The sequence below is a fragment of the Eulemur rufifrons genome, chromosome 28 (assembly GCF_041146395.1).
Source record: "Eulemur rufifrons isolate Redbay chromosome 28, OSU_ERuf_1, whole genome shotgun sequence".
Taxonomy (NCBI): Eukaryota; Metazoa; Chordata; class Mammalia; order Primates; family Lemuridae; genus Eulemur; species Eulemur rufifrons.
In genome coordinates this window covers 44446277-44459680 of record NC_091010.1, presented here as the reverse complement: position 1 = coordinate 44459680, position 13404 = coordinate 44446277, and the positions used below count along the sequence as shown (strand labels likewise).

The following is a 13404-nucleotide window of genomic DNA, read 5'->3' as shown; positions in this document are numbered from 1 at the left end:
CCCCCTCCCTCACCTGTTGTAAAACCCAAGCTTGCTGCACCCTGCTTTTTGCCCTTGTCATGAAGGGCTACTTTGAGGACTTTATAGCAGAATCCTAGGATAAACGTCTGGCATTAGCCATGGCCAGGAATCTCTCCTTTGCCCCGGTTTTTTGGAGGGCCTGTCATTACCAGTTCAGTCTGAGAGGACCGTTCCCTTGGCTTAACCAGCACAACAAAACAGGATTAATTCCATTTGGCAGACTTGGTGTGAGAGCTGAAAGCAAGGTGAAATAGCTATTCAGGTTGCTTGGTGCTTTGAGAAAATTAATCTCCCAAGAAGTTATTTTTGCCCAACCAGGAGCAGCATGAGGAACAGAGCCCAAGAGAACATCTCTAGGCTGGTGCCTCTCACACTGCAAGGTGCACAGGTGTTACCTGGGCGTGACAGTGCAGACTGGTTTAGTGGGTCCAGGGGGCCTGAGATTCTGCATTCCTAACACACTTTCAGGGAGGCCAGTGCTGCTGGCCCCTGGACTCCACTTTGAGCAGCAAGCTTAGTCTGGAACACTGCTCCTCCGACTATCTGTTTTAAAAACATCCAATTCTGCGATAGACCGATGATTTTATTAAAAAGATTTAAAAAGAAATACTATACAAAATGAAATCAAAAGGCATATAAAATACGAGCCCCAGGTTTTATTATTATTAGATTCAACAAGCATAAAATTACTCCATCAGATTGCTATAAGGGTCTACAAATGTTAACTCTCGATTTTTGTCACTGGTGTCATTGGGATTGGTGGCAAACAGCTCACTGCCCAGCACTGGATGGCGGAACCCACCCTGTCCTGGAGGACCCTCATTCCATAGGGCTGGGGTTGCGGGAGCTGGGGCCACCCGCTGGCCCAGCACCTGAAGGGGCTCGAGGAGGGAGTGGGGACAGTGACTGACCTCCCGTTGCAGGCAGAAACCACTGTCTACGTTATAGTGAGATGTAAGTTGGACGAGAGGGTGACGACGGAAGCAGAGTTTTCTCCCGAGGACTCTCCCTCCGTAAGGATGGAAGCCAAGCTGGAGAATGAGTACACCGTTTCCGTGAAGGCTCCCAGTAAGTAGCCCCGGGTTCACACGAGACCGAAGCGCCTCCCTGCTCATCTGCTCTGCCATCACCAGCTCCAGGCATGGCCATCTTAAATATCTTTGCTAATTTGACGTTAAATAGTAGTCCGTTGTTTTAATTTGCGTTTCTTTGATTACTAGTGAGGTTGAATATTTTTCCATGTTCTCTACTTGTTGAATTTCCTCTTTTGAGAATTGAATCTTTGTGGTTAGTTTATTTTTAATGTTTTCTTTCCCCCTCAAAACCCCTTCCTGTGGCGTAGAATCCCGCCCCAGGGCGAGTGAGCACGTAGTCACGACAGCAGCTGGTCCAACGTGGCAGAAACCGCAGTTTCACTCCCTAAGAGCCCTCTCACCTTCAGCCTTGGTATAAAGTGCCTTAAACTCGAATTTTCTTCCTGTGCATTGAGGCTCTGGGCCGATAGCACTGAGTAAAAAGATGAGAATCCTTTGAAAATTAAATTGCAGACCGGGTGAGGGTAGTCGCGCTGGTGCAGAGCCCTGCCTGGCTGGTGTCCTCACCTTTGACATCTGCACTTTCCCTCGCTCCCCCCCAGCTCACTGCCAAGTTCTTCCTTGCAGCTCCCAGTTAGTTTCCTCGCCTTTTAGATGGAGCATATACATCCACACCCACCTTTCCCTAGGCCCTTATTTTTCCTGGGCATTTTTTATAGTATCTTTTCTTCTGTTCAGACCTTTCATCTGGGAATGTTTCTCTGAAGATATATTCCGGGGACTTAGTGGTGTGTGAGACCATCATCAGCTATTATACTGACATGGAAGAAATTGGGAATTTATTGTCCAATGCCGCGAATCCTGTGGAATTCATGTGTCAGGTGAGGATGTTGCAGGGAAACCTGAGTTTTCTGGGCATGTCGTTTCTGCTAATGGTTTATCAGTCTGGAATCTGCTGGATTTAAAATCTGACCATCTTCACTTTTGTCTTCAGGCCTTTAAAATTGTGCCCTACAACACAGAGACCCTTGACAAACTGCTGACGGAGTCCCTGAAGAACAACATCCCTGCGAGTGGACTGCACCTCTTTGGAATCAACCAGCTGGAAGAAGAAGATATGATGACAAGTAAGTCAGCAGTGAAACGGCCCCAGGAAGCCAGCAGTGGGCTGAGGGACTCCAGCCTGCAGGCCTCCGCACCCCGCGCACCATGCATGCACCTTCTGCTGGTCTCCGCTCCACAGCCTGTCCTTTGAGAAAGACTCATTCTTCACTGGGTAGCCGGGGATTCTTCTGATTTGCAAATCCGAATACTTCATCCCTTCTCAAAACATGTCTGGTTCCCACTTGCTTTCTAGATAAAGTCCAAGCTCCTTAATCTGTTATCAGGCGCTTCCCAGGGGCCCTTGCTGCATTTCTGTCCTCTTCTCTGTCCTCACCCGCTCTGGGCTTCTACCCTCTGCTGTATGGCAGATACGAACTTCTTTCCCCTGTCTCTTGCCACTTGACTTATGGGAAGACAGTTTCATCTTCCCTGCCTTGGTTGCTGTTCACCTGGCTAACTTCTCTTCACCTCCCTCCAGCAGCTTGGGTAGCACTTCCTCTAGAATGCCTTCTCCAAGCCTCCAGTAGGTTCCATCCACCCACTGTGGGCTCCCCTAGCACACTGGGTGCCTTTCTCATAGTGCTCCTCAGCTGTATCTGTCTTCTTTGCTGGGCTATCGGATCAGCGAGGGCTGGAGCTCTTCCTGGGTGGCTGGCTCATGGGAGACCCTAAACAAAACTTGATCCACGAGGGCAGAGCATCCTCTTGTGCACATGTGACATGCTGGGAGCTAGGAGGGTCGCACTGCTTGCCGGGGTATGGTGCCTGGCACTCTGCATAGGATGCCTGTTGTAGTGTTTCTGTGGACATTGCCCTTCCTTCACACCATGGTTGCACTGCACAAAGGGGACCCAAGTCTCTAGTTACCTTCTGCCCATGTTCCATCCTTCCGTAGCCTAGAGAGCCATGAGGATGAGGCTGCCTGACCTTCCAGGTGTTCTCTGGAGGCGTTCTCTGTCCTGTTGCCTCTCCCCATTTTCCTACTGTGGTATGTTCTTGTGTCACTTCCAGTAGATATTACTACTCTCTACTCTTAAATTTGGGGCTCAGGAGAGAGTATCTCATAACCGAAAATCTGGCATCCCAGGGACACTTTCAGAACCTTCATTCCAAGGGTCATATCCTGGTGAATAGGAAGCTGGGTTTGTCGTTTAAAAAAATATATAATATATATATTTTTATATTCAGACTATTTTATACATATATTTTTTCCAGACTATCTCAAAAAGACCTGGGAGGATTAATAAGACAGTATTCAGTGAGGTTCTTGTTTAGGAGAGATTTTGGACATTGGTATTAATGCACATGAGCCCCAGGACATCAGTTAACTCTCTAACTGCTGGGAAGCACAGTACTCCTAAAAGCCATAGGACGCCCCCCACCCAGCCCCCTCCACCTACTGAGGTCTGAATACAGCAAGTTAAACTCGAAAATGGACATGTTTGTGCTGTCCAGTTGGAGGACATATCTCTTTTTTTTCCATAAAAGTTGATTTCTAAGACCAAGAATTATATATATATTTATGTATAAATTTGCAGAGAAGTTTAAACCATGACTCCTATTGTACTTTGTGGCTGATGGTTAAGCCTTTAAAACACCAGCACATTTTGAATTACTATTTTTTCTCCAGATTTTCCAATCCTTTTGGAGGAAGAAGGTAGGATATTAATTATTAGATTTGCTAATTTATTAAAATATCACTTCCTCTGTCATCTGAGGACGTGGTCTTCAGTGGTGCCACAAAAGGAAGCTGTCAGATGTTAGGTCAATCAACCAGTAAGTAGTGACTGAGTGCCTACTGGATGCCATGCTAGGCTTGGCAGTGTCATCTCTGTGAACAAGGGTGCCCTGTGCCTTTGTTTTTATCTGTCAGTTAAGTTTTCCTGGACAATTTTCAGATCAGAGGGATGAAGAGCTGCCCACCTTATTGCATTTTGCTGCCAAGTATGGACTGAAGAACCTCACTGCCTTGCTGCTCACCTGCCCGGGAGCGCTGCAGGCGTACAGTGTGGCCAACAAGCACGGCCACTACCCCAACACCATCGCCGAGAAGCATGGCTTCAGGGACCTGCGGCAGTTCATCGACGAGTATGTGGTAAGGTCAGGGCGAGAGGCCCCGGGATTGGAATGCACTGTTTGCTTCTAGGGCTGCCTTTTTCACCAAAGACGTGGACAGACTTCCTCTCTAGCGTGTCCTCATGCACGTCTTCTGGCAGTGGGCGGTATGTTCGGGCTTCAGAGATGAGCCCTGGAAGTCACAAGGACCTGAGTTCAAGTTCCTGTACCCACACTTGTTAGCCACGTGACTTTGGGCAAGTCACATATCCTCTCTCAGTTTCCTAATATGCAGAAGGAAGATAATAATAGTTCCACTCCTGGAGTTGTTTTGAGAATAAAAGTAAATAAGGCATGTAAAGCACTGAAGCCTACCCTCAAGGAATTTACAGAGACATTTATAGAGTGAATCTGCTGAAGCACATCTTTCCATCTCCCTCCACCGCACCATGCGATGCTTCCAGCTACCTTGCCCACCTTCAGGCCCCGGGGGGACTGTGGTTAGGATCGGCTCCTTCCTGAGCACAGACCACGGGAAAGTTCTGCACTTGAGAAGGCATCGGGGAGGCCAACTCTGAGGCCCCCCTCCTGCTGACCGTCTCTCTTCCTGACCTCTTGCCTGGGTCTGCCCTTAGGACAGGCAGGTTCGCCTGGTTTGTCTGCTCATCTGGCCTTGGACCCCCAGCTTCTCCTTGATCATTGACTTCTGGGTCTTTCTCTGAGTCTGATCTCACTTCATGTCTACATCGTATTCCATGCCCCAGCATTGCCTCGGTTGTCTGGGAGGCAGCTGCTCTTCCCGACTCCACCTGTTTCTGATTTTCTTCCTTCACAGACGCACAGAGGGCACCTGAGGGCAGCTCAGCCTCTCATGTGGAGCTGTGACCTCCAAAGGAGCAATAAACACACTGTGGTCTTGCCCTTGACCTCCAGACAGGAGTGAGCCTGACGCCTCCCCAGAAACTTAACTCTGTGCTCTGTATTGGGGAATCTACAAGGCAGTGACTTACTGAGGCACACAGAGGAGACTTCCCAATGTTTTGGGGTGTATGAGTGTTTTGAATGAATATGTGAGTCCTTGTTCTGGGCATCACTGGCATAAATGAGATTAAAAGATGTTCACAGTCTTAGGGCATTTACTCAGCTTTTCTTAGAAGCCACAAATGTACAAAATATAGCATTTCATTTCCATGCCGATAGCCTTTATTAAGGACGTACTGTGTTCATAGTAATAACTAATATCTATTGAATTTATTTGACTTGAAAATGCATTATCTCATTTAATCCTTACCATAGTCATTTGAAGTGGACAGTGTTGTGATTTCCATTTTGCAAATGAGGAAAAGGGCTTAGAAAGCCAAAGCAGTTGTGCCTACGGCCACAAATTGAAAGGGCAGAGATGGGATTTGAACCGAGTTTGATGCTAAAGCCAGGGCTTATTATCCTGCTGTATCTAACAAGGAGGTTAAAAATGCACTTTCAGTTCGCCCTGAAGTTACTCTGGTTCATATCATCTTTGCTCTCTGACTATAGTCACCTTCAGCCAATGCATCTGCAGCATTGCTGCCAAAAGCTTGTCCCTACGTGTTGCCTGCGGCCTCTGAGAACTGTCCCATTTCCTTTCTTCACCACATCAAAGCCAAAGGCCAGACCTTGAGTCTGCAACACTTCACAGCTGTCACCTGGTCCTCTTGGGTCTCACCAGGAAACTAGCAGAGTGTCAATAAAAGATTAGCTCTCTTGGGGTAGTGATGATGAAAATGAGGATTTTTGTGGGTTCGTGCTGAAATAAGGATTGTGAAACACCAAAGTTTCTTACCAGGAAAAGTTGTGCAGAGGTTTCGGAGAAGTCAGCTGTCTGGCTTCACAACACCTGGAGGCAGGATGACAGGGACAGCCTTTCTGGCAACAGGCACTTCATCCAAGACCATGCCTCCTCTTGGGCGTATAAGGTGTAGAACTGAGGGAGGAACCCCTGGAAACTTAGGTACTTTGGAGAAGGCTGCAGAAGGAACAGGGACTAGTTTATTGAGTTACTGAGGGACCTCTGACTACACATAGTGCAAGAACACCTTAGCTGCAGCCCTCTTGAGCCCATATGAATTTCCATGTGGCCACTCAGTGAGGGGCACCCCCTCTTGTGTGATTTGCTCCTTTCTGAGGATCCACTAGGGCATAGTGGGAAGATCAAAAGCCAGGAATGCAAGCCCTTGAGTAAGACACTAGATTTTTCTGAGCTTTGTTTTTGTCATCTGTAAACTGGGGAATATTACATCCTTTTCAAGCAGTGGTGGAGAGGATGATGAAATAATGTATAGATAAATTCTTAGCATTGTACCTGACACGTAGTAGGTGCTCATGGGAAGGTAATTTTTAATTTGTATCCTCTGGTCAATGGACATTTAACGAGTATCTCTTGAGTGCATAACTCATGCTTAGTGTTGCGGGAAGATATGAAGATTAAAACGAAAAACAAAACAAAGAAACAAAAAAGGGTGAGAAGCCTGGCCTCAAGGAGCTTTCGGTCAGGAGGGAAAAATCTAGATACACTCAAACAATTGCAATCCCGGGGACCTTCACTTTGGCCCCCACAAGCCACTTGGGGGCCGAATCCACCTGGAAAGCCAGGCTGTCTCAGCGAGCCAGCAGCTCTCGTCTTCTCTTGCAGGAGACTGTGGACATGCTCAAGAGTCACATCAAAGAGGAACTGATGCAAGGGGAGGAGGCTGACGCCGTGTACGAGTCCATGGCCCACCTTTCCACAGACCTGCTCATGAAATGCTCCCTCAACCCCGGCTGTGATGAGGATCTGTACGAGTCCATGGCTGCCTTCGCCCCGGCTGCCACCGAAGACCTCTGTAAGTGACACAGCCCAGTTCTGCTTCCATTTTTGTTTTTTTTTTGCCAAGAAACAACTTTTTTTCATTCTGATCTTTGAGGGGGAAGTCCTTGCTTACCCCTACCCCACCCCAGAGACATGAAGATCCTGTTTTATACAAAGTTAGATCTGGAGTTATATGCTGTGACAAGCAGAATCCTTCTCCAAACTTCCTCTGCTGTGACTGTGGGGAGGGTTTAGGCAAGGGTCTGGGAGTTAGAATTGATGACAGCATTGTCTTGTGATCCAAGAAGCTAGATCAGTGGCTCTCGGCCCTGCCAGTCCCAATGGGACCTTTTTATCACAAACTTTTCATAATACCCCTTTCCCTACTCTGACATAAGCTTGATATTCAATATAACCTACTTACATATAAAATTCTCAGAAGCCAGTTGTACTGCCCTAATTGAAATGCAAAAGGGAAATAAAGGGAGAGGCCATAGCAGGCAGCCTGCACGGAGACGTGGTGCCATAGGCAGGTGCAGACACCACGCTCGGAATCACCGTCCTTGTCATGGCCTCAGATATTGACTGACACATGTCTGTTGTCTGGGGGACTCACACGCCAAGAGCAATGCTGGCATCAGTGCCTGGATTTTTCTAAAAGATAAACAACTCTTCACAATATACTCTCCGTTCTCCTAGTAATTGAATCCCTGGAAAATTCAGTGTATGCAAAGATATTATTAGATGTGTTTATATATGAAACAATTTAGATTCCAGGCTCAGAAAATTATAAGCAGGTTTTGGGGGGAGGGGTAACCTGATTTTATTGGATTAATATATGGTAAACTTATTTTCAAAACATCATCCTCCAGGACATGATTTTTCTTGCAAATTGTGTAATGCGAACAGTGAGGCTCAGTAGCGCTTCCCAAGGCAGCTGTGTGTTGTGGAGCCAGCCCGGTTTGTAGCCACTTGGCAACTTGTAAGGTCACCCATGCCAGAGGCGTTCTGGTTGCCGTGGAGCTAGAAGGAGGATATCAGGAGGGAGGCAGGCTGTAGAATTTGGCTGCTTTTTGGATGAGGAAAGGAAACCAACCACAGTTTTCATTTGCCAGATCACATAAACTCTGAATTTTCTGAGTCTAGACATGGTTTGGTTTGTGTTTCTGCCTCTGTGGCTGTCAGGTTTAGACTGATCTGTCGCTTTGAGAATGATCACTTACCTTGTGGCTCAGAAGAAGCAGCAACTTGGACCTGGGGAGGAATATCCATTTTACTAATAGTGACTCTCTAGGTGAAAAGGCAGCTTAGTTCATAAAGAAGTAGGACAGAGGACAAGCTGATAACCAAAGGTGCATATTTGCAGTGCTACCCAGCACAGTAACAACTCAAAACATCTGGCAGTCAGTCCTTGGAAGTCAACAGGCTGCTTTTATCTGTTATCTCATCTGACTATCCTTGGGATTGGTGGATAGAATTATCTCCATTTTACAGAAAACTAAAGCTTGAAGATTTAGTAACTTACTTAAGTCCCAGCAAGGGAGAACTGGATCAGGAATCTGGGTCTGCAGATTGCCAAGGGACAGATCTGTCTGCTGCCCCCCTGGGATCTAGGGCTCTCCTGGCCCACCCTTCTACAGTCTGCATTAGCCAGTCTTGGGGTGGACACTCACACAGGCACTATTGCTAAATGTCTAAATAGCCAGGTTCATCAGTGCCCCCCTTTGCTACCACTCATGATGGTAACCCTAGGTGCTGAAAATAAACATGTTAGGCTCACTTGCTCACAGGACAAACATTATGGAGTGCCAGGCTTTAGGCCAGTTCCCCACCACTGATTTGGGGATCACCTAATCATTGTTGGAACAAACCGTTCTGACTTGAGTTTGGGAAAGGGATGGTAATGAGGTCCCCTTCTCCAAAGGGAATCCCAAACAACCATGACGTTGGAAGGTTGTAGAGGAAGCTGCCATTGTTGAACGAAGTGGGGATGCGGAGAGGGGTTGGGTTCTGACCCAGAGATTTTATGATTCTGCTCCAATCTCTCCTTTCTCTCCTTCCCCTGAACTCGTGTGGGTGCGCGCGCGCACACACACACACACACACACACACACACGCACTCTCTCTCGTCTTTAGTTTAGATATGCTGCCACCAGGTGGTAGCTATGCGTCTGTTGTCAGACCTTCAACTTTGCTCCCAACTCTCTTGAGGATTTTCTGATCAACTTCCACATTTTATTATATAAGAAATAAGTGGCTTTAATAAGGGCAAGCTTATGCAAACATTAAATAAAACTCAAGGCAAACTCCTCCTGGGGTGTGTTCACTATCTCTTCATCTTTTTCTTACTTGGTTCTTTTGCCCCTGTCCTTGCCCTCAGAGAACGAGCCAGCGGTCCTTTGACCTAGGTAATTAATTTCATGTTGAAAGTTTCACCCAGTGACCGCTCACTTGCCTGAGGCTCTGGGTACGAAGGCCTGGAGAGCCGGTTCTGGGAGGCCCTTGTCCAGTCTGTTTCCAAGGTAATCTGCTTGGTGGATTGTGACTTGGCTTCAATCTCTCAGAGGCTCATTTTTCCTCCATAAGGAGAAGGAGCAAACGGGGACAGACGTAGTATCTTTGTACTAGAAGCTACAAACTCACGTGAGCCTCTCTAATCAATCCCAGAGGGCTGTCCTGCTTCATGTTACCCCTGTGTTGAACTTTTCTTTTGATCCCCATCCCTTGCTCATGGTTCTGTGGCTGAGTTTTGCATGCTAACTCGCTGGCTTTCCTTGGCAACGCCCCTGGTAACTGGCGTGTTTGTAACAGACCACCTCCAGCAATACGTGTTTTCCTTACCTGAGCTGTCTGATTACAGCCACACTCTGAGCTGGGGCACAGGGGTCACAGGACCTGGGTAAAGGACCTCATGGCCCTGCCCTGTGCATCTGAGACCAGACCAAGGATGATCTGTAAGCAAAACGTCTGAGTTACTTGTTTGCTTCTGGAAGGAACATGCTGCCTCCTGTATCTGCACCCTGTTCTCTCAGGAGTCTCTCTTCCTGCAGCTGCTGAGGCTCTGTCATCCTCCTGCTGTCCCTCTTGGGACGATTCTGGCTAGTAGATGCGTCAGGGGCAGTGGGACCGCATGCGAGGCATGAGGTCTTACCAGCAAGGACAGCGGTCCCTGGGAGACAGGGAGGTGAGCTCAATGCACTTCTTGACTTCCTGTTGCTTTTTGCTCTTCTAGAAAGGCAAGAATGGTGTTGGGGACATAGGCACTTAGTGAAAGCATGCTGGATTGAATGTTTTAAAGTTAATAAGATAAAGTCACCACCACCAGCAGCCACCTTGTTCCCCTCTGGACCTACATAGATTGTGAATCATGCTTTCCTCGGGGCAGTGCACACACATCACCTTAGACTCCAGTTATTTACATGTTTCTCTGGTTACCCACTTCTGGTCTTGATAGGAAGCATATCTGATAGCTTTGCATCATCCATGGTGTCCAACACAGTGCTGTACACAATAGGTGCCCCACTGTTTCTTGAATTTGACTAGGGAATAAGACGTAATCCTAGACTTTGTGGTGTGGATAATTTGTCAACATTCCAACGCGAAATCCTCACTTTCCTCATAGGTGGTAGTGAGACATCTGTTAGGTGTCCCCAAGTGTGGGACATCTCAGAGTGGCAGTAGCTCCTTTGGTCACTACAAGCTGTCTTTTCTTTCACGTCTTACGCCTTTGTTTGTGCTATTCCTTCTGCATGAATTGCCTTCTCTTTTCTCAGCTTGGGCAATACCCAGATTCCTTCACAAAGCCGAGATGCCTTTAGATTCATGTATTCGTTTGTTCCTTCGTTAGTTTGTTCATTCAGTCACTCATTCACTCAACAAATATTTATTGAACCCCTTGTGTGTCTAAGTCACACTGTACCAATTGATGAGGAATCAGTGAACAAGATGGTACCATCCCTGCCTTTTAGAGCTTGCATTCTAGTGAGAGTGCTGGATATTAAACAAAAACATCACATAACTAAATATGTAATCACAAACTGACAGTGCCGTGGAGGAAAGGGACACTATGCCTTGAGAATGCAGGTGGGAGCTGTGTGCAGGTGGATCCCTACATGTGACTCTCTGTCCCTCACCATAAACGCATCCCATAGACTAATCCCTGCAAGGTAGAGGGTCTTTGTGTTTGTCGGGGGTACTGTAATTGAGGCACTTGTCTGCATAAGAAAATCACAAAGTTTACTTGTTGCTTCTCCTGACCTTTTTATTCTTAGCCCCATTTTCATTGCCAGTGCCAGCCGTCACTCATGAGCCCCTCTAATTTCACACTGCTATTCTCCTCTGTCTGTATGTGTTTTAGTCCGTTTTCTGTTGCTCTGACAGAATACCATAGATTGGATAATTTATAAAGAAAAGAGATTTATTTAGCTCACATTTCTGGGGGCTGGGAAGAGCATGGCGCCAGCATCTGGTGAGGGCCTTCTGACTGTGTCACACACACATGGCAGAAAGAATTCACGTGGGGGAGGGCAAGAGCCAGAGATCCAGAGAGAACTCAGTTTTATAAAAAATCTACTCCTGCAGTAATAAGCCCACTCTCATGATAGCAATGTTAATCCATTCATGAGGGCAGAGGGATTAAGTTTCCAACACATGAACTTCCGGGGGACACATTCAAATCAGAGCATTCCACTCCTTGCCTGCGAAATTTGTGTCCTTCTCACATGCAAGATATGTTCTTTTCATCCCAATCGCCCCCAAAGTCTTAACTTGTTCCAGCATCAACGCAGAAGTCCAAAGTGCATAGTGCAAAGGCCTCAGAACCAGGGAAGCTGCTGGTGGAACTCTCAGTCTGAGGCTGAAAGCCTGAGAACCCAGGGGGCAGCTGGTGTAGGTCCTGGAGTCCGACAGGTAGAAAGCCTGGAGTGCTGATGTCCAAGCCTGGGGAGGAAGAGTGTATCCCAGCTCCTGGAGATAGAGATCAATTCACCTTTGCTCTGTTTTTGTTCTGTTGGGGCCCTCAGCTGACTGGATGGTGCCTGCCCACACTGAGGGTGGATCATTCCCACTTAGTCAACTCAGACTCACATGCTAATCTCTTCTGGAAGCACCACTCTTGGCATTCCTTAATCCAATCAAGCTGATACCTAAAATTAATCAGCACTGTTTGTGTGTGTGTGTGTGTGTGTGTGTGTCTGTCTGTCTGTCTGTCTGTCTCTCTCTCTCTTTCTCCTTCCCATCACTTCTCCATCAGGGTATGGAAAAGTTGGGCTTTTTTACTGACATGGTCAGTTAAACCACTCCATTCTATCTAGGTGCCAACTGAACCAACCAGGTTTCAGGTTATCTTCAAATGTTTCACTATATTGCTCCTAGCTTTAAGGCTCTTTTATGGGGCCACAGAAGATTCTGGCTGGGGAAAAATTCTTTTTGCCTACTTTTCAGGGTTTGGAAGCCTCTCTAGATGCATAGTTATTCAGTAGCTGACATTTTACTATATTATATACTCAGACTTGGTTTTATATTAAATTAACAACATATGATCTAGATGGAGTTTCCACTGCAGCTAAGCAGTGTAGACTCATGTCCCATGAGGAGTATTACATGAGTGTCTTTGAGAATTTGCTAGTGCTCTCGATTCATGCCTTAATTAAGTGCCTGCCTGGTGTCGTCGCATCTGTTCAAGCATCTTGCATTCCAGAAATGGGTTCTTTCTGATTGACTCCTTAAATGAAGTGCAGCGTGACTCAGTAGCTGGTGCTTCCAGAAGGAGATTGTGGCCTCAGAGTCTCCTTGTTGTTGTCATTGCTGTTTTTCTCTGCTGAAATGAAAGAACTTTGCACCTTCTCTTTGGGCCAGCAGGTTTCCAAGCATTTCAGTTTATTTTTAACTAGCAAGTGGTGAAGGTTAAGTGCTTGGAATCTGAAATATGAACCCTGAGCATCCAGGAATGCAAGGATTTGTTGTTTACGAAGTGCCCTTTGTCTAGAAGCAGACTCCCTTCATCCACCTTCTGTGTATTTCCATTACTCGTGCTACTCACCGTGTGTCCAGGTTGTGTGTACACATAAGGTTGTCAGATTTAGAGCTTGGAGGGTCTTATCACTCATTAACTCCAAATATTTAAAAATTTATCATTAACAAAAGTAATATCTGCTACCACCAGGGACTTAGTGCCTAATATGGGTATGGCAAATAGTGTTTTTAAAATAATTTCACGTGCCAATGCCAGTTGGCCAGTATTGAGTGCCTGGCTGCTGTGTTGGAAAGGATTCTGAGGCCAGAAAGAATGTTATGATTGATAAGTGGTGTTTGTGGTGAGTACAGAATAGGAGAAGGGGGGCCCATGTGTGTATCTGCTGTTCATGG

General features: G+C 46.7%; 1 protein-coding gene across 1 annotated transcript in view; it reads left to right on the top strand.

The window, feature by feature from the left end:
- PIK3AP1 (phosphoinositide-3-kinase adaptor protein 1) overlaps nucleotides 1-13404 on the top strand; it is a 107224-nt gene that overhangs the window by 57311 nt on the left and 36509 nt on the right. Inside the window, exons 4-8 of the mRNA XM_069459980.1 lie at nucleotides 945-1089; nucleotides 1794-1936; nucleotides 2050-2182; nucleotides 4058-4254; nucleotides 6883-7072. Of these exons, the coding sequence (XP_069316081.1) occupies nucleotides 945-1089; nucleotides 1794-1936; nucleotides 2050-2182; nucleotides 4058-4254; nucleotides 6883-7072 (808 nt within the window). The remainder of the gene's footprint in view (nucleotides 1-944; nucleotides 1090-1793; nucleotides 1937-2049; nucleotides 2183-4057; nucleotides 4255-6882; nucleotides 7073-13404) is intronic.